At 41.1% G+C, this 20609-nt stretch overlaps 1 protein-coding gene across 7 annotated transcripts in view; it reads left to right on the top strand.

Moving 5' to 3' along the window:
- The window catches only part of Rbm6 (RNA binding motif protein 6), a 129093-nt gene extending 108765 nt beyond the window's left edge, over positions 1 to 20328 (top strand). For all 7 annotated transcript variants that reach the window (XM_052720263.1, XM_052720278.1, XM_052720270.1 and 4 more), the window contains 11 exons: positions 341 to 438; positions 1563 to 1605; positions 1725 to 1806; positions 2134 to 2219; positions 2603 to 2749; positions 6534 to 6629; positions 7411 to 7671; positions 11069 to 11143; positions 13635 to 13732; positions 19099 to 19228; positions 20084 to 20328. In XM_052720263.1, coding sequence (XP_052576223.1) covers positions 341 to 438; positions 1563 to 1605; positions 1725 to 1806; positions 2134 to 2219; positions 2603 to 2749; positions 6534 to 6629; positions 7411 to 7671; positions 11069 to 11143; positions 13635 to 13732; positions 19099 to 19228; positions 20084 to 20209 — 1242 coding nt within the window. In that variant the 3' untranslated portion in view covers positions 20210 to 20328. The remainder of the gene's footprint in view (positions 1 to 340; positions 439 to 1562; positions 1606 to 1724; positions 1807 to 2133; positions 2220 to 2602; positions 2750 to 6533; positions 6630 to 7410; positions 7672 to 11068; positions 11144 to 13634; positions 13733 to 19098; positions 19229 to 20083) is intronic.
- The last annotated feature ends 281 nt before the right edge of the window (positions 20329 to 20609 follow it).

Here is a 20609-nt window from a genome sequence, read left to right as displayed (position 1 = left end):
TTGTTTTGGTTTTTTGAGACAGAGTTTCTCTGTGAAACAGTCCTGGCTGTCCTGGAACTGTCTGTAACCAGGCTGTCCTCAAACTCAACAGAGATCTGCCTGCCTCTGTCTCTCAAGTGCAAGGATTAAAGGCATGCACCACACCTTTAATAAATAATAAAATAATAGTTAATAAATAAAATTAAAATTTTAATAAATAATAAAAATATTTAAAAATATTATTACTATAGAGTTATGCCTAGTAATTTTATCATCTACGAAGGAAAATCTATGTTCAGCTCTTTTTGTAAAGATATAGCCTTTTCTCTCTTTGGATTCAAGTTTGTCTTTGGTTCTTTAGGAAGCTCTTCGAGTAGTGAAGATTTTGCAGAATCTTGATCCACCATTTAGCATTGATGGCAAAATGGTCGCTGTAAACTTGGCTACTGGAAAACGAAGGTAAGGCCTTACTTCACTTTTCGGGAAGAAACTGCTCTTCCTGGCTTAGAGACAAATAGTAGGTCATTGTGACTTCCCAACTTGAGATGTTTCTATTACATGTTTATGCATTTTCTTTTTTTCTGTAGTGTGCTTTATTCTGACTCTACAATTGTTTTCATTTTTAAATAGTATTTCCACCTGAGCATGATGCCATAGTCCTTTAATTTCAGCACTAAGGAGGAAGAAGAGGCAGGTGGATCTCTATGAGATCAAGGTCCACCTAATCTCATAGCAAGTGCCAGGCCAGCTAAATCTCCATAGTGAGACCTTGTCCCTAAATAAATGAATGAATGAATAAATAGTATTCCTGGGTTGGTTTGGTTTTTGGTCTTTGGTTTTGTTTTGTTTTGTGGTTTTGAGGGGTCGGGTTTTGAGACAGAGTTTCTCTGTGTAACAGCCCTGGCTTTTCTGGAACTCATTTTGTATACCAGGCTGGCCTTGAATTCACAGAGATCCGCCTGCCTCTGCATCCTAAGTACTGGTATTAAAGGTGTGTGCCATCATCACGGCCCAGAAAGATTTTTGTTTTTTGAGGCAAAATCTCATGTTATAGCCCATACTGGCCCAGGGTAGCCTCAGAGTCACGGCAGTTCCCCTGCCTCAGCCTTCATAGTGCAGAGGTTACAGGCATGAGCCAACACACCTGGCTGATATGTTTAAATGTTCAGGGGTGGGGTGGGGGACCCTCTCATTTTTGTCTCATTCTTTAGAATCCTAAATAAATATACAGTCTTCCCCCTGTCCTAAACACAATCATCCTAGAATGTCTAATGCAGTTACTCTTTACTTCTTTATTTATCTTGACCAAAAAGTGTTGACTGGGAGATAACTCATCAGAGAGAAGAGTTTACAGAGATGGGGTGACTTTTGCTCTAGCACCTCTACTTAGTCATTTGTTTTGCTCCAACAAATTACTGCTTTACCTGAATCTGACTGCTGTTCCACTCAAGTATCTGGATCACCCAACCTGCTTGTTGTTTCCTACACAATGAGGAAGATAGTTTTTCAGTGAATCTGTAGGTTTAAGCATTCCTCGGATACCTTATGGTCAGTCTTTTCATATGTCATGTTTTATGTTGCAGAAATGATTCTGGGGACCATTCTGACCACATGCATTACTATCAGGTAGGATTTAACATGTGGAGAATGTCCTTTTAAAAGACCTTCAGGTGATTAAAGGAATGGCTGTTAAGGTTAATGACTGTTGTACAGTTCCATAATTCTAACTTCACTTTCTCTGCTAGGGTAAAAAATACTTCCGAGATAGGAGAGGAGGAAACAGAAATTCAGATTGGTCCTCAGATACAAATCGACAAGGGCAACAGTGTAAGTAATTTTTATTTTATTTTTCTTTTTTTGATCTTGACTGACTAGTCATTACTTAAAACCTGTGTGGTAAAATATGTAGCAAAAAGACTGTTAACTGGAGTACTCACTCAAAGAGAATATACCTTGTATATATATAATATATATATATATATATATATATATATATATATATATATATATATATATATATATATATATATATTGTATATATACCTCTTTGAATTGGCCACCCTAATTCCCTAATTTTGCTTCATTCTTGGTAAGTCCTCAGTAACAATTTTATTGGACAGGAACTAATGCCGGCTCTGATTTTATTCCATGTAGCATCCTCTGACTGTTACATATATGATTCTGCTACTGGCTACTATTATGACCCATTGGCAGGAACTTACTATGACCCCAACACCCAGGTTAGTTTTTTTGCTTTATTTCCTCTGTCAGTAATCCTTTTGAGAAAAGTACCCATAATGTGTTACTCTGAGTATTTTATCCTCTGGATTCTCTGGATGCTCATTGCTTGAAAAGTGGAAAAGTTTATGGAATCTGAACTGTTGCCTATATGGAAAAATCAATGCCCTGTGGCATTACAGGTAAGAACAGTACTGCTCTAGGAACAGTGTATAATTGGTGGCCTAAATACATACTAGCCCCTGAAATGGGTTCTTAGATGTTGTGGGTTCTTCAGCTTCTAAAAGAGTCGTTCTATTCACTTGAAGGGAACTGTGTTCCTTAAACCTGAGATTCTGGAAAACCAAGCATTCTGTAGACTTAATTCTTTCATACTGTATCACAGCAAGAAGTCTATGTGCCCCAGGACCCTGAGTCACCAGAGGAAGAAGAGATCAAGGAAAAGAAATCTACCAGTCAAGGAAAGTCAAGTAGCAAGAAAGAAACGTCTAAAAGAGATAGCAAAGAGAAAAAAGACAGAGGAGTGACAAAGGTCAGACACCTTGTTAGTCTGCTCTCTTTTATCACATACTTACATGTAAAATAAAATAGAGGCATTATGAACAGAGGAGATCTAGGTTTAAGGTAAAAAGTCACTTTAAAAATTCTCTAGGGGGAAAAAAAAATTGTCTAGGGGGCCGGGTGGTGGTGGTGGTGGTGGCGGCGGCGGCGGCGGCGGCGGCGGCGGCGGCGGCGGCGGCGGCGCATGCCTTTTAATCCCAGCACTCGGGAGGCAGAGGCAGGCGGATCTCTGTGAGTTCGAAGCCAGCCTAGACTACATAGTGAGTTCTAGGACAGGCACCAAAGCTACACAGAGAAACCCTGTCTCGAAAAACAAAAAAATATGTGTGTGTGTGTGTGTGTGTATAATATTGTATAATATATTAATGTGATATATTAATATAAAATATGTATATAAATGGGGTTGGGGATTTAGCTCAGTGGTAGAGCGCTTGCCTAGCAAGTGCAAGGCCCTGGGTTCAGTCCTCCGCTCTGACCAAAAAAAAAAAGTATATAAAAAAGAGAAATCAACTTTTATAAACAACAAAATAATGAGGGAGGGATAGCTGGAGAGATGGAACAGCAGGTAAGACCACTGACTGCTCTTCCAGAGGACCCAATTTCAATTCCCAAAATCCACATGGCAGCTCACAACTGCCTGTAACTCCAATTCCAGCCGACAGAACTCTATATTCTGACCTCCTTGGGACCAGGCATATATGTGGTGCAAAGACATACATATAGGCAAAATACCCATATACACCAAAAAATACTTTTTAAAAAATACTCGCCGGGCGGTGGTGGCGCACGCCTTTAATCTCAGCACTCGGGAGGCAGAGGCAGGCGGATCTCTGTGAGTTCGAGGCCAGCCTGGACTACCAAGTGAGTTCCAGGAAAGGCGCAAAGCTACACAGAGAAACCCTGTCTCGAAAAACAAAACAAAACAAAAAAAAAAAAAAAAATACTCTAGGGCAGTAGTTCTCAATCTTCCTAACATGACCCTTTAATACAGTTCCTCATGTTGTGGTGACGCGCCCCCCCAACCATAAAACTATTTTCATTGCTACTTCCTAACTAATTTTGCTACTGTTATGAATCGTAATATAAATATCTGTGTTTTCTGAGGTCTTAGGTGATCCCTGTGACAGGGTTGTTAAACCTCAAAGGGGTCAACCCATGGGCTGAAAAACTGCTCTAGCATCTGGAGAGATGGCTTAGTGGTTAAGAGCACTTGCAGGACCTGGGTTCAGTTCCTAGCATACACAAGTCAGCTTATAACCATCCCTGGGGATCTAACATTCTCTTCTGGTCTCTGAGGGCACTGAGCATGCACATGATATGTGTGCTCAACCACACACACACACATACACACCACGCAGGCAAAACACTTAAACACATAAAATAAATACAAATCTGTTCAAAAACCATTTAGACCAGGCATGGTGGTGCATACCTTTTATCTCAGCACTCCAGAGGCCGGTGGATCTCTTGAGTTCAAGGTTAGCCTAGTCTACATAGTAAGTTCCAGAGCAGCCAGAGCTGTGTAAAGACCTGATCTCAAAAAAACAAACAACAAAAAAAAAAACCTTACATTTTTTGGTGTAGTAGTCCCCTTACCTTTTTCACTATAAATGGTAGCTCTCTTTGTTTTATAAATGAGAACACAAACTCAAGTTATTTGTGGGGCTGGAGGATTGCCAAAAGTTCCAGGCCAACTAGGGCCTTATTTCAAAAATTAAAAAACACATTCAGGAAGCAGAGGCTGACATCTCTGTGAGTTCCAGGACAGCCAGAGCTGTTACACAGAGAAACCCTGTCTCAGGGAAAAATAAATAAATAAAAAATAAAAACAAAAACAAACCAAGGGCTGGCAAGATTGCTAGGTGAGTAGAAGTGCTTCCTGTCAAGCCTGGTGACATGGATTTGACCCCCAGGACCCACATGGTGAAAAGAGAGAAACAATTCCAGCAAGTTGTCCTCTGACCTTCATATTCAAGTCATTGTGTGCATGCAGACATAGACACAAAATAAAATTTTTAAATGTTATTTTTTAGTGACTCAGCTCAAGTCCCAACATCCTTTTTTTTTTAATGTGAGACAGTCTGACTATACAGCCCTGGTTAGCCTAGAACCTTCTATGTAGACCAAACTGACTTTAAACTCAGAGATCCACCTGCTTCTGCCTCCTGAATACTAAGATTAAAAGTGTATGCCACCACTCCCAGCCCAGTTGTATTTTTGTTTGTTTTTTGCTTACTGGGGGCCACACAACCATGGATGTACATTCATTGCACACATGTATGTGGTGGTCAAAGGACAGCGTTGTAGAGTTGGTGTCCCTTTCCAGCTTTATATGGGCTCTGGGAATTGACCTTGGGTTACTAGCTGAGTGATCCTGCCAGCCTATTGTCCTTTTAGTGTGTGATTCTGTATGTACACTTCTCTTATTGTAATTGTAACAAGGATAGCTCTTTCTTTTTTTAAAAAAAAAACTTTGTGTGTTGAGGGGGATGACACCTGGTATGTAGAAGCCAGGGAACAAGTTTTAGAAGTCAGCTCTCTCCTACGAGATAGGTCTCAGGACTTGAACTCAGGTCACTAGTCTTGGCAGCAAATGCCTTTACTTACTTACTAAGCTATCTTGCCAGCCCTACATTTTTTATTTTTTGTTTGTTGGTTTTTGGTTTTTGGTTGTGTGTTTGTTTGTTTGTTTGTTTTGGTTTTTCGAGACAGGGTTTCTCTGTGTAGCTTTGTGCCTTTCTTGGAACTCACTCTGTAGCCCAGGCGGGTCTGGAACTCACAGAAATCCGTCTGCCTTTGCCTCCCAAGTGCTGGGATTAAAGGCATGTACCACCACTGCCCGGCTTGTATTTTTAATCCACATTCTGTTTTGTCATAAGTAATTTTCATATTTATACTATTTTGTTAAAATAATGTGATATGGTAGAAATTCACATTAAAACCTTACCTTCCTTCAGTCCCTCATTATTGGTCTTTTCTAATCTTTCCTGTAATGTTTCACTTTTGTTTGTTTTATTTTATTTTTCGAGACAAGGTTTTTCTGTGTAGTTCTAGCTGTCCTGGAACTCACTCTGTAAACCATGCTGGCCTCAAACTCACAGAGATCTGCCTGTTTCTGCCTCCTAAGTGCTGTGATTAAAATCATGGGCCAACACACCTGGGTCACCTCATATCAGTTATGTATTAGTGAAAATTAATGAATTTGTTTGAGGTTCAGTTTGTAACTTCTTTTCCCCTTCTTGGTATTTCCGTTTGTCCAAATACAGAAAAAGAGAAAAGAGACTTATCTTTGTCATTTTTGTGCCTCTAAGAACTTAAATTTTAAATTCATGCTGCCTTTATGTTTAGGTTCTGTCTCCACCTCTAACATATTCTTAATCCTTTTGAGAGTAGTAATGCCTGCTAGAATCTAGGAGGGTTGTAAGTAAAGGCTGAATAATATAATGCTGTATGTTAATACCTCATCTGGTGCCTAAATTGTTGTAGACACACAATTACACTAATGTTTCTTTGGGTGTTTATTTGTTGGTGCTGAGGGTTTTACTCAGGTCCTTTCACATGCCAGGTAAGTGGTCTACTGCTCATCTACTCCAGGCTCAAATATTATACTTTTAAAGGTTCTGTATTTCAAAATCACTATAATGTTGCAGATGTTTGAAGATTTGGAAAACCAGACTGATTTTAACAAAACTAACTCATTAACCCAGTTTTTATTAGTAATTATCATAAAAAAAATTACCTTTGTTGTTGGTCAGTTTCAAGAAAGTACCAGTGAGGAGAAGTCCCCCCCAGAAGATGTTTTTAAGAAGCCCCTGCCTCCTACTGTGAAGAAGGAAGAGAGCCCCCCTCCAGTAAGGCTAATTCTGATATCATGGGCTGGTCTGGGAGGGAAAGGAACCCCAAAGGCTCCTCCTGCCTCTGTCTGGTTTTGGTCCTTTGGCTCTCTGTGTATCCCAAGTAAGGATTCCTCGAGTGTAAATAGCAGGAAAATTTGCTCCCTGCCAGCAGGGCTGTGACTGACTGATCAGAGCTTGTTGTCTGACTTCTTTTCCTTTACTTGTGGGTTTCTCATCACACTGGGTATTGGATCCTCCTTTTTAGTGTGTGTGTGTGTGTGTGTGTGTGTGTGTGTGTGTGTGTGTGTGCATATATGCATATGCACACAGTTAAAGAACAACTTTATGGAATTTGGTTCTCTCCTTCTCCCGTTATGTGGGTTTTGTTGGTCAGGCTTACATTCACCCAGTGAGCCATCTCTCTGCTCCTCCTGTTTCCTTGTTAAGTTATGGTCCTATCAGTTCTTTTCTTTTCTTAGTTTTGGTGCCTGTTCTGGATCTCACTCTGTAGACCAGGCTGGACTTGAACTCACAGAGATCCGCCTGGCACTGCCTCCCAAGTGCTAGGATTAAAGGCGTGTGCCACCAGCGCCCAGCTGTCAATTCTTTTCTATACCATGTTCATGTTTTCGTGGCCTTTACAAAGTCAAGCTCAGCTGTGCCACTTCCAGAACAGCATAGATAGTGGATGTTTTCCAAACCCAATCAGTAAGAACAAAGAGAGGAGATAGCCTTATCAGAATATTCCCAAGTGTAGGTTAAATTTTTTTTATAAGCCCTGACTTTTTCCTTCTAGCCTAAGGTGGTAAACCCATTAATTGGTCTCCTGGGTGAATATGGAGGAGACAGTGACTATGAGGAAGAAGAGGAAGAGGAACAGGCCCCTCCTGTGCAACTTCGAACAGCACAACCTCAGCAGCGGGAGGAGCTGACCAAGAAAGAGAATGAAGAAGACAAACTCACTGACTGGAATAAACTGGCTTGTCTGCTCTGCAGAAGGCAGTTTCCCAATAAAGAAGTTCTTATCAAACACCAACAGCTGTCAGACCTGCACAAGGTATTTCAGGAAGAGTCCATTACCTTTTCAATTTTTGGCTCTTAACATTGATGGAAATGAAGACATTTAAACCTCCTTTGTTTTTATCATCTCAGGTTGTGTGTACATGATAGGTGTCTGGCCATAGTGTTTCAGGGCACATATGTGGAAGTCAGCGGACTGTGTGGTCAACTCATCTCTCTGCTTCCATCTTTACATGAGTTTTGTGTATCAGGTCACCCAGGCTTGTATAACAAGCACCTTTACCCACTGAGCTATTTTACTGATTATTCTTCCATTTTTTAAATCATGAATTGCTGTGCATTATGAAGTTTTGCCTGGAACTGAGAGAGATTGCAGCAGTTAAGAGCACTTGCTGCTCTTCCAGAGTTCAGTTGCCAATACCTATATGGTGACCTCATAAGACTATAAGCGCAGTTCCAGTGCCGTCTTCTGACCTCCACCCTTTTGTTGATCCCATGGGCACTGCATGCACATGGTGCACATACATACATGCAGGCAAAACATTCATACATATTAATTATATATATATTTATATATTTTTTTTAAATAAGCTGGGTGGCAGTGGCGCAGGTCTTTGATGCCAGCACTTGGAAGCAGAGCCAGGTAGATCTCTGTGAGTTCAAAGCCAGCCTGGGCTACAGAGTGAGATCCAGGAAAGGCGCAAAACTACACAGAGAAACCCTGTCTCAAAAATAAATAAATAATATTTGTCTGTTCCCAATGCAAGCAACATGACTATGGAACCAAATACATAAGCTGTGCAGGAAGAAAAGAACTTGTATATAGAAAGATAATTTCCCATTAGCTAATAGTTGTGACTCAGATAAGCTCCTTCTCTTCTTTGATACTTGTTAGCTTCACCTGGTTCTACCCAGCTATGATAATGTGTTGTTATCCCCATAGGCGAACCAGACTTCTATCTTCATGTAGTGATTATTGCCTTAAGTTGCAAATACACTAGTTGTTTAGTGGGCATTAACATGACAAACACTGATTCTTCCCTTAGTCTTACCAAGGAGCCAAATTATAAAGAAATAAAACCTTTAGATGGGCTTATGTTCTGAGAGTAATCTCTTTCATACTCCTTAGCAGATGTTGCAAGATAAGATATAAGGGAACTAAATTAAACTTCTCTCAGTACAGAACCAAAAGTCTTTGTTAGCCAAAATCTGAGAGGCCCTACTTTTGATACTAAATGTATTGCTTGTCCCGGCTAACCACCCTGGAGACTTTATAAAGCTTCTAGGAGTCTGAGAAATTCCTCCTAATGACCCTTGGCATAAACTACTTCCTAAGTATCTGTGACCTGCTGGAATTCTAAGTCATCAAACTGACCCATTTGAATTTCAGCTCCTACAAAAATGCTAATAACGGGAGAAGAGGTAGTTGTCGGAAGGAGGAACCAGAGATCTGGGTGATCTATAAACTGAGCTGGCCTTAAGACCATGTGCTATAGCATTTTTCCTTTCCTTTCCTTGGAGTTGTCCAGAACAAAGATCTGCCTCTCCATACAAGAACTATTTTGAACTCACAGTATTTTATATACATGCCTGAGGACTTGTGTAGTAAAAACGTGCTCAAGGAATGTGGGACTCTCAGAAGAGTTTTTGTTCTTTCAGAGCCTTGGTGCTCCTTTTTAATATTTCTCTGGGCCTGTGGAAGAGTATCTCTAGTGATTGGGGATGATGGATTAGAAAGTGGTAAGCAGTGGGTAGGGCATGTGATTTTTCTTTTTTGGTTTGTTCAGACCCTCTCTCCCATTACTTTTACCTTAAATAAAAGATAAACCATGAGCTGGAGACATGGTTCAATGATTGTCTTAGTGTTCTATTGCTTGTGAAGAGAGGCCATGGCCACGGCTACTCTTACAAAGGAAAACATTTCCTGGAGGCTGACTTAGAGTTTCAGGGGTTAGTCCATTCTCATCATGGTGGCAAGCATGATGGCACACAGGCAGCCATGGTGAAGGTGAGCTGTAGCTAAGAGTCCTACATCCAGATCAGTGGACAGCAGCAAGAGAGCAAGGTGCTGGGCCTGGCTTGAGCATTGGAAACCCCAAAGCCCACCCCCAGTGACACACTGCCTCCAGCAAGGCTTCACCTACTCCAGGCCCACACCTCCTAAGCCCTGTCAAATAGGGCTGTACCCTAATGAACACAGATTTAAATATATGAGCCTATGAGAACCTATTTAAACCACCACAGTGGTTAAGAGTACTAGATGCTCTTGCAGAAGTTCTCAGATTTGATTGCCAGCACCCACATGGAGGATCACAAATACCTGTAACTCCAGTCCCAGAGGATTCGTACACATAGATTTTTTTGTTGTTTGTTTAGCAAGACAGGATTTCTCTGTGTAACTGCCCTGGATATCCTGGAACTCACTCTGTAGACCAGGCTGGCCTCAAACTCAAAAGATCCACCTGCCTCTGCCTCCTGAGTGCTGGGATTAAAGGTATGCACCACCATGCCCGGCTCATACACATACATTTTTAAAAAAAAAAGAAAGAAAAAAGAAAAAAAGGACCGGGCAGTGGTGGCACACACCTTCAATCCCAGCGCTTGGGAGGCAGAGCCAGGCGGATCTCTTTTGAGTTTGAGGCCAGCCTGGGCTACCGAGTGAGTTCCAGGAAAGGTGCAAAGCTACACAGAGAAACCCTGTCTTGAAAAACCAAAAAAAAAAAAAAAAAAAAAAAAAAAAGATAAACCAGATTTTTTTTTTTTCATTTTGGAGAAATGCAATTTTCTTATGTGCTTTACCATATAATCTGTATGTCAATTAGGATGTAGTTTCCTTATTGATGAAACTAAGGCAGAACCAGTTAGGGGTTGTTTGTTGGAGAGTATATTAGTCATTTAAGAGAGTCAGTCAAGGGGCTGGAGAGATGGCTCAGAGGTTAAGAGCACCGACTGCTCTTCCAAAGGTCCTGAGTTCAATTCCTAGAAACCACATGGTGGCTCACAACCATCTGTAATGAGATCTGGTGCCCTCTTCTGACCTGCAGTCATACATGCTGTATACAAAATAAATAAATCTAATAAAAAAAAAAAGAGAGAGAGAGAGAGTCAGTCAAGCCGGCTAGTAGTGGCGCATGCCTTTAATCCCAGCACTCGATCTCTGTGAGTTCGAGGCCAGCCTGATCTACAGATTGAGTTCCAGGATAGGTAGGACTGTTTCACAGAGAAACCCTGTCTTGGGGAAAAAAAAAAAAAAAAAACCAAAACCTCAGCCTGAGACCCTGACTCAAGCCTCCACCTACACCACAAAGAGAGTCAGTCAAAATAAAATACCTATAGCCCTAAGCACCTTTTGGGAAAGGCCTAGAAGCATTTCTAGAACTGTTAGGTTGTTGTTTTTCCTAGACCTATACTCATAAAATTTCTTCTTTTCTCAGCAAAACTTGGAAATCCACCGGAAAATAAAACAGTCTGAGCAAGAGCTAGCCTATCTGGAGAGGAGAGAACGGGAGGTAAACTTTGGTGAACAGTTACTTACTTCGCTCCAAATGTTTTCCCCCATGGTGTTTACTTTGTATATTGTACTGATCCCTCCTTTACTGAAAGACAGAAAAAAAAGAGGCCGGAAAATATGATATATACATTTTTCAAAACTCTCATTCTATATTAAGGATGAGTTTCTTTTTTTTTTTTTTTAACTTGAATGCTCTATCTTCATGTACACCTGCACGCCAGAACAGGGCACCAGGTCTAATTATGGATGATTGTGAGCCACCATGTGGGTCCTGGGAATTGAACTCATTTCCTCTGGAAGAACAGCCAGTGCTCTTAACCACTGAACCATCTCACCAGCCCTGTTAATAAATTATACCTTTGTAAATTTGTTTTGTTTCATTTTAAGGTTATGTTAGGTTCTCTAGGTGTGTCAGACACATAGCTTTCTTATTTCCTATTCAGTTTTTGTTGTTTGTTTGTTTGTTTCTTTGTTTTTAAAGACAGGGTTTCTCTGTAAAACAATTCTGACTGTCCTTGGAACTCTCTCTGTAGACCAAGTAGGCCTCAAAGATCTGCCTGCCTCTGCTTCCTGAGTGCTGGGATTAAAAACATATACCACCATGCCCAGCACCTCTTCAGTTTTTAAATCACTTGATAAGTAAAGGATTGGGCTGGAGAGTTGGCCCAGAGGTTCAGAGCACTGACTGCTCTTCCAAAGGTCCTGAGTTCAATTCCCAGCACCCACATGGTGGCTCACAACCATCTATAACGCGATCTGATGCCCCTCTTCTGGCATGAGGCATACATGTGGACAGAACACTGTATATATAATAAATAATTTTTAAAAATATAAGAAAAAGTGAAGGATTGACAGGAGGTGGTAGTGTACTCTTTTAATCCCAGCACTTGGGAGGCAGAGGCCATCCTGGTAACTTAGTATGAAAACCAAATGGACTACCTTCCTAAACTGCACAGTTAGGCAGACTCACTGCTCCAGTTGCAGAGCCCACTACTAGCCTCAGGCAAATCTTTTTATTTGTTTTTTTGAGACAAGGTTTCTCTGTGTAACCCTGGCTGTCCTGGAACTCCCTCTGTAGATCTGCCTGCCTCTGCCTCCTGAGTGCTGGGATTAAAGGTGTGCACCATCACTGCCCGGCTACCCCAGGCAAATGTTATATGATGATTAAGAATACGTTTATAGAGCCAGGTGGATCTCTGAGTTGGAGGCCAGCCTGGTCTACTGAGTGAGATCCAGGACAGGCACTAATGCTACACAGAGAAACTATGTCTCGGAAGAAAAAGAAGAAAATTGCTTAAAAAAAAAAAAAGAATACATTTATGGGGGATAGAGAGATGGGTAAGAGAGCTTACTGCTATTACAGAGGACCTAGGTTCAATTTCCAGCACCCATGTGAGGCACCTATAATTCCAACCCCAGGAGGATCTAAAACCTCTGGTCTCTACAGGCACTTATACTCACATACATCACACACACAGACCCACACATATGCATATAATTAAAAATAAATTACTGGGCTGGGTGATTGTAGCATATGCCTTTAATCCCAGCACTCAGGAGTCAGAGGTAGGTGGATCTCTGAGTTCAAGGGCAGCCTGGTCTAAAGAGCTAGTTCTAGGACATCCAAGCCTACCAAAGAAACCCTGTCTCAAGAAACCAAAAATAAATAAATTGTCTGGCATGATGACTTAATGCCTTTAATCTGAGCAGTAAGGAGGCAGAGGAAACTGGGTTTCTGTGAGTCTGAGGCCACCCTGGTTCTAGGCTAGCCAGGACCACAGTGAAACCCTATCTCAATTTTTCTTTTTTTTTTTTTTTTTTTTTTTTTTTTTGATTTTTCGAGACAGGGTTTCTCTGTGTAGCTTTGCACCTCTCCTGGAACTCACTCAGTGGCCCAGGCTGGCCTCGAACTCACAGAGATCCACCTGCCTCTGCCTCCCGAGTGCTGGGATTGAAGGTGTGTGCCACCACCGCCCGGCTCAATTTTTCTTTTTTTCTTTATTTCCAGGGCACAGGGTCTTACAGGGTAGCTCTGGCTGTCCTGGAACTTGCTTTGTAGACCAGGCTTGCCTTGGACTCGTAGAGATCTGCCTACCTCTGCCTCCCAAGTGCTGGGATTAAAGGTGTTATGCCCAGCTTTCAAATTTTTTAAATTTATTTTTAGAAATTAGAAAAAAATCTAGGAATGCTGGCTCTCTCCTATAGTTCTTGTGCTTTGAGGTTGAGGCAGGTGAAATTAAGACCAGCCTAAGCTACAAGGTAAGATCCTGTCTCAGAAAAAACATAATAATAAAGCCCATGCACAGGTAGCACTTGGGAGGCTGAAGTGAGAAGATGGCATGATCTCAGCCTGTGAACATAGCAAGATCCTATATTCCTAACCTTAAACACCCCTCTCCCCCAAATAGTATCAAGAGTAGGGTAGAACTTCCCCTTTCCAACCATTCTCTTAAGTGGAAACCTCAGGTCTATTCTTCTGTTTCCCACAGGGAAGGTTTAAAGAAAGAGGAAATGATCGAAGAGAAAAGCTCCAATCTTTTGATTCTCCAGAAAGGAAACGGATTAAATACTCCAGGGAAACTGACAGGTATGACAGATAATCAGCCACAGCCTTGAGATGTAATGATAGAACTATCTTCTGCAAATGTTTTACTGATTTCTCTCTCAGAGAAATGTGAGGTTATTAGAAGTCAGTTTTGTCTGTACTCCTGGAGTGTAAGATCCACCATGGCTGTTTGACCCTCTTGGTCTTTACACTGAAAATATGTATGTTCCCATGAAAGGTTGGCTAGCTAAAGTACTTTTACTACTGAAAGCCAGGGCTAAAGTGCCTGTCGTCGAAACTCTGGATTAGGAACCTGATAATGTCACATTCTTAGACTATTTCTCTTGGAATCTCCATTCTCACAATTGCATACTAAAGTAATTGGTTGGCAGCTGCTAGAGATACATGACCTCTTTTTTTTTTTAAATTTATTTGTTTGTTTGTTTATTTTTTCTATTATCAGCTTAATATAGTACAAATTCTTAATCCTAATAGTGAAATGTTTCACTGAAGCTTGCCCAGTGATTGAGTAAAACCAAAACTTATTATAAGCCACAGTCATCCTAGGGTCCCCCTTGCTATGTAGCCTCCCTGGTTCTGTGGGTTGCAGTCTGATTGTTCTTTGCTTTATATCTAGTATCCACTTATGAGTGAGTACATACCATGTTTGTCCTTCTGGGTTTGGGTTACCTCACTCAGGATGATATTTTCTAGTTCCATCCACTGATACATGACCTCTTAACTTCCTCTGCTTGTTTTCCAGTCAAACAGTTCCCAAGTTGTACACCCCATAATTACATCAAGTCTGCTGATTATCTGTGATGTACTGCCACTATACTAAGTGCAAGGAATATTCAAGTGGACAAACCATACATTATCAGTGGTTCTATGTACACAGAGTAGTGAAGACTTAAGTAATGATGTGTCTCATAGGAAGGGAGTAGGAGAATGTTTCAGTTGGAGAAACCTATGTACAACAGGATTTTTTTCTTTTTTTAAAGAGCTCATGATTCCTTTGACATCTGATTTGACAGCTAGACAGTTGGAGTATGTTGCCGAGTGACAGGAAATAAGACTGCCTAGTAGATTAGAGACCAATTCACCTTCAACACTTTTTTCTGTGTAATAGTCCTAGCCATCCTGTTGGCCTCGAACTCACTGAGATCCTTCTGCCTCTGCCTCCCAAGTGCTGGGATTAAAGGCATGCACCACCACTGCCCAGCCTCAACACTGTTTTTTAAGGTAGCAGGAAAGTGGGGTATTAATCTACTTTAGGGATTATTAAACACACACAGAAGTTAAGCTTGAAGAGATACTATGATGATGCTTATTGTGGTTCTAATGAGAGATGATTGCCAAAGGCAGGATTTGACTAGATCAGAGAAAAATGTTAAATCTACCAGGCTTTGTGATGGGTGGGTTTGAATTCTTGGGTTTCTGTTGGGTGTTTATAACAAGAGGATATTTGAGACCTTGAAAGGAAAGGAGAAAAAAAAGACAAAAAGGTTCAGGAGCAGAAGAAAAGTAACTTTTGTTTGTTTGTTTTTGATTTTTCAAGACAGGGTTTCTCCTTGTAGCCCTGACTGTCCTGGAACTTACTTGTAGAATAGGCTGGCCTCAACTCAGAAATTCTCCTGTATCTGCCTCCCAAATGCTGGGTTAAAAGTTGTGCACCACCATGCCTAGCAAAAAGTAGTCATTTTAAAATAGAGCTTTGAACAGGTTTTGTTGTTGTTAAGCTTTAAAGGGGGTGGGGGGGGATGAATGGGGCAGAGGAGGTTGTGTTTATAAAGAAAGGGAGATTGTTGACAGAGTAAGTCTCTAAGAGACCAGCTATGGTTTAAGAATGGCATTTCATCTTATTTTTGTAGTCATAACTCAGTAATTGTATGTATAGTGTCTTCATGTAAAATATGTCCTACTATGTACAGGGAACTCCTAATTTTCTGTTTTGTTTTCTTTTGTTGTCTTTGATAAGTAGTACTTACTCAATGTCATATCTCATTGTGTTATTTTTTGCTATTTGAAATACAATGGGCTATTCATAAAATGATCTGTGTCTAAGACATCAGCCATAAAACTGGAAGGACACCCTAGCCTAAGCCAGCTATGATGAGACAATTCTGAGTGCAGGAGATTATTTTCCATCTGTAACACTTTCCACACCTCTCTCCTTAGCTTCCTTCTTAGTCCTCTTTCCTGTTGCTTTTCCTTTGGTTTGTGCTTTGTTTGTTTGGTTTGGTTTGATTTGTTTTCTAGACAAGATCTTGCTATGTAGCCCTGGCTACCCTGAAACTTACTCTGTAGACTAGGATGGCCTCAAACCTGAAGAGATTAGCCTGCCTCTACCTCCCAGTGTCTGGGTTAAAGGCATGTGTTACTATGCCCAGCTTCCTCTTCCTTTTCAGGAGTAGTCCAGATATTTTCTAGGGTCCTGTGCATTTTACTCTTTTATTCTGACTTCTCTGCTTTCTTTGACTCTCTAAATTACCCAGAGCCTCAGCCACCCAATAAGCCAACAAGTCAGTTCTGTTTTCTGAGCTCAAATATCCCTTCTCTGGTGCACACCTATAATCTCAGCACTCAGGAGGCAAAGACAAGCAGATCTTTGAGTTTAAGACCAGCCTGGGTCAGTGGTGGTGGCACACACCTTTAATCCCAGCACTCGGGAGGCAGAGCCAGGCGGATCTCTGTGAGTTCGAGGTCAGCCTGGTCTACAGAGCGAGATCCAGGACAGGCACCAAAACTACACAGAGAAACCCTGTCTTGAAAAACCAAAAAAAAAAAAAAAGACCAGCCTGGTAGCCAGGCAGCGGTGGCACACGCCTTTAAGACAGGCACTAAAATTACACAGAGAAACCCTGTCTCGAAAAAAAAGAAAAGGAAAAAAAAAAAAGCCTAGCCTGTCTACATAGTATATTCCAGACCAGCCAGGTCTGCATAGTAAGACCTCATTTCAGAAAACAAAACTCTTATTTCCAGTTACATCTTGGGCATTTCTTCTTGTGCTTGTCCAAGACTCCACATTGTACTCTAGTTTAGTATGCCTAAGCCTTCAGAGTTAGTACCTTTATAGCCTTCTGACTCAGTCTTTTTTTTTTTTTTTTCCCCTCCTAGACAGGGTTTCTTTGTGTAGACCAGGCTGTCCTGGAAATACCTCTGTAGACCAGGCTGGCCTAGAACTCAGAGATCAGCCTACTTCTGCCTCCCGAGTGCTGGGATTAAGGTTGTGCTCCACCACCCAGCTGCAGTCTTTCTTCTTTGTACTATAACTATGTCAATTAGTGATTAAATTCCTAACTAAGTCTTGTCCCCTCATTCTGACTTACCTCTAAACTGGGCTCTTTTGGTGGGGTATGGTGTTTACAACAGTGTCTCTATACATAGCCCTTGCTTTACTGGAACTCACTATGTAGACTAGGCTGGCATCACAGATCACAGAGATCTTCCTGCCACTATCTAGAGTTCTGGGATTTAAAGCTGTATACCACCATGCCCAGCTAAACTGAACTCTTTACTCCCAGTTTTCATTCCTTCTGCTTTTTCTTTTCAATGGAATGGGATTTTATTGTAGATACTTTTTAAAGGATTTATGTAATTGAGGATTGGAGAAATGGCTTAGTGGTTATGAGTACTCATTGCTCTTATAGAGGACTAAGATTCAGTTCCCAGCACTCACAGGTTGGCTTACAACTGAACCCCAATTCAGGAACTCTGGTGCCTCCTTCTGACCTGTGAAGTCACGAGGCACACATGTGGTACATACATATGCAGCCAAAACATTCATACACATAAAATAAGTAAGTCTAAAAAAAAAATTAAGATTGACTGGAAAAAAGAAAGGAAAAAAATTAAGATTATGTATTCATTTCTTGTGTGTGTGTGTGTGTGTGTGTGTATGTGTGTGTGTGTGTGTAAGTTGTATTTATGTGTACCACATGCATGCAGGCAGGTGTCCATGCAGACCAGAAGAGGATATTGAATTCCCTGCAATTAAAGTTAAAAGCAGTTGTGCGCCACCTGTTGTGGGTGCTGGGAACTGAGCCTGGGTCTTCTACAAGAGCAGCAAGTGCTCTTAAGTGCTGAGTATCTCTTCTGGCCCTATTAAAGATATTTTAAAATAGATTGTTTTCGTTTGGGTTTTTCAAGACAGGGTTTCTCTGTGTTGCCCTGGCTGTCCTGGAACTTGCTCTGTAGATCAGGCTGGCCTCAAACTCAAAGAGATCCCCCTGCTTCTGACTCCCAAGTGCTGGGATTAAAGGCATACACCACCATGTCTAGCTAAAATAGGTTTTTTTAAGCACAAGTGTTAAGAGGCGCCCTATTGACTGTTGGCATCTCTAAAGGGGCATTACTTTCTCCTATTTTTCAGTCCGTTTTCTATTACCAAAAGTGTCTTGTGTACAGAAACTTGACCTTTTTTTTGTGTTGGGGGTAGAGCAGCAACAGAGTACTTGCCTATCGTACCTGAGTCCCTAGATTCAATCTCTAGCACCACGAAAAGCAAGTAAACAACATTTTTTTATTATTTTATGCATGTAGATGTTTTACCTGTATGTATGTCTGTGTGCTACATACATACAGTGCCAATTCAGGCCAAAAGAAGATATCAGATCACCTTGAGCTGGAGTTACAGACATTTGGGAGCTACTGTGTGGGTGCTGGAAATCAAATCCAGGTCCTCTGAAATAGTAGCCTGTGCTCTTAACCACTGAGACAACCTTCCAACTCCTAATAAATAATTTAAAAAAATAAGAAATTTCACCTCCGTTTTGTGAGGTGATAATATAGAGGGCTTACCTAATGTTTCTGAGACCCTTGGTTTGAGTCCCAAGATAGCAAACAAACAAAATAATAAAACAATTTTACCTATTTTTGAATACATGTTGCCTAATGAGAGGCTTGACCCACAAGGTTTCTTTGCCTAAAGTATCAAGTATGATGTAATGTTCAAGGCATTTTTTTTGTTTCTTTTTTACAATTAGATCTCAAACATTTTCTTTATCAGTTCCTACCACTCCTCTACTAGACAGATCATCTTATTTGCCTGCTCCACATTTTCTAGCTCATAAGACCCTCACTTGTCTGGATTCACTTTAGATGTGTCATCTTTCTTAAGTTCTGTTCACTTTTGGTAATGACTACTCATTGTGTTCCCTCCATTGTATTTCTGTAGTATATGTCCACTGTTGCCACATCCATGATTGATCTACTCACTGTCCTCTAAGCATAAAGTTTTCATGTTCTTTCCTATGATCCGGGCCCAATCTTAGGCACCTCTGCACCTCCAGGACAAGCATAGTTACATGGATATCAAGTTTTGCTTAATATATAGGAAACAGATCTCAACCAAGAGGTCAGGAGGTCACCTTGAAAATGGTGGTAGAAGTTATCTGTTTCTCTTACAGTGATCGTAACCCTGTTGACAAAGAAGACACTGACACTAATAGCAAAGGAGGCTGTGGCCAGCAGGCCACTGGCTGGAGGAAAGGGGCAGGCCTGGGATATAGCCATCCTGGATTAGGTTCGTCAGAGGAGGTGAGATGAATTCTGTCTTCCTGGGGGTTATAGGACATAGAATACACTTAACTTTTACTATCTGGCCTCAGAGCACATGCATAAAATAGAGGTCACACGACAATTTTTAGAAATCAGTTCTCCTTCTGCCATGTAGGGATTGAACTCAGGTTGTCAGGTTTATTGGAAAGTGCTTTTATGCACTGAGTGAATTCACCATCCCCTCCCCTCGATCCTGTGTTTTAACTTGTTGTGCTGGGTGCTTGGTGATTTCCCTGACAGTGAGAAGGCAGAGACGTTAGGATAGAGTTGACCATCCTCTTATATAAAGAATAAGCAGTGAAGACAGTATGGAATCCAGGCAGTTTGAGACTAAAGGATCATTTGATTAAAGAACCAGAAGGGCTGTGGCTGTAACTTAGGAGTAGAACACTCACTTCTCAAGCCTGTGGTCCTAGGTTCAATCCCATTACTGATACTTAAAAAAAAAAAAAAAAAAAAAAAAAAAAAAAAAAAAAAGACTTAGTGGAACACAGGGAACTAAAAAGAGCCAGGGAGCCAGTAATCAAAGATTAGAGACCCCTGTCTATGAGATTGTCAGCAGAGCTCTTTGATAGCTAAGATATGGGGATCATGAAGTTAGTCTTAATTCCCTGGAAGGACATAGCTCCTTATATTTCAGGAAGAGCCCCTGGAAAAGATAATCATGGGAAATATTGCCCATTTAGGTAGGGTTGGGTCTTTGAAATTGTCAACCTTCAAAGACTGACTCATTTCATTCCTGTTCAAACTTCTGTGTCTGATATTAAAGCCTTTATTTGAAATCATGGCATTGTGATCCTCTCCAAAGATCTCACTTCACTCTTTGTCCTTCAGACTGAAGGCCGGATGAGGGGACCTGGTGGTGGCGCCCCAGGAAGAACCAGCAAGAGACAGTCCAATGAAACTTACCGAGATGCTGTTCGAAGAGTTATGTTTGCTCGATATAAAGAACTCGATTAAGAGTGGAGATACCCCACAGGACACAACCTCCTTCTTGTTTTATTTGTCCATCTCTCCTTTTGTTTTGTTACTGTTCTTGCTGCTAGAACTTTTTTAAATAAACTTTTTTTCAATGTGAATGACTTCTGTTAATTTTTTTCTTTTCACAATGAATAAAGAGTAGAGCTAATAAGAAGTAGAAAATGCGCCGGGCGGTGGTGGCGCACGCCTTTAATCCCAGCACTCGGGAAGCAGAGGCAGGTGGATCTCTGTGAGTTCGAGGCCAGCCTGGTCTCCAAAGCGAGTTCCAGGAAAGGCGCAAAGCTACACAGAGAAACCCTGTCTTGAAAAACCAAAAAAAAAAAAAAAAGTAGAAAATGCTTCCGTGTGGGCACATCTAAGAATTGATGCTGAAATGGTC

This window comes from Peromyscus californicus, unplaced genomic scaffold (genome assembly GCF_007827085.1).
Source record: "Peromyscus californicus insignis strain IS unplaced genomic scaffold, ASM782708v3 Scaffold_11__1_contigs__length_118956290, whole genome shotgun sequence".
Taxonomy (NCBI): Eukaryota; Metazoa; Chordata; class Mammalia; order Rodentia; family Cricetidae; genus Peromyscus; species Peromyscus californicus.
Note: the sequence above shows the minus strand (reverse complement) of the source record. Positions and strands in the feature narration are given on the sequence as shown.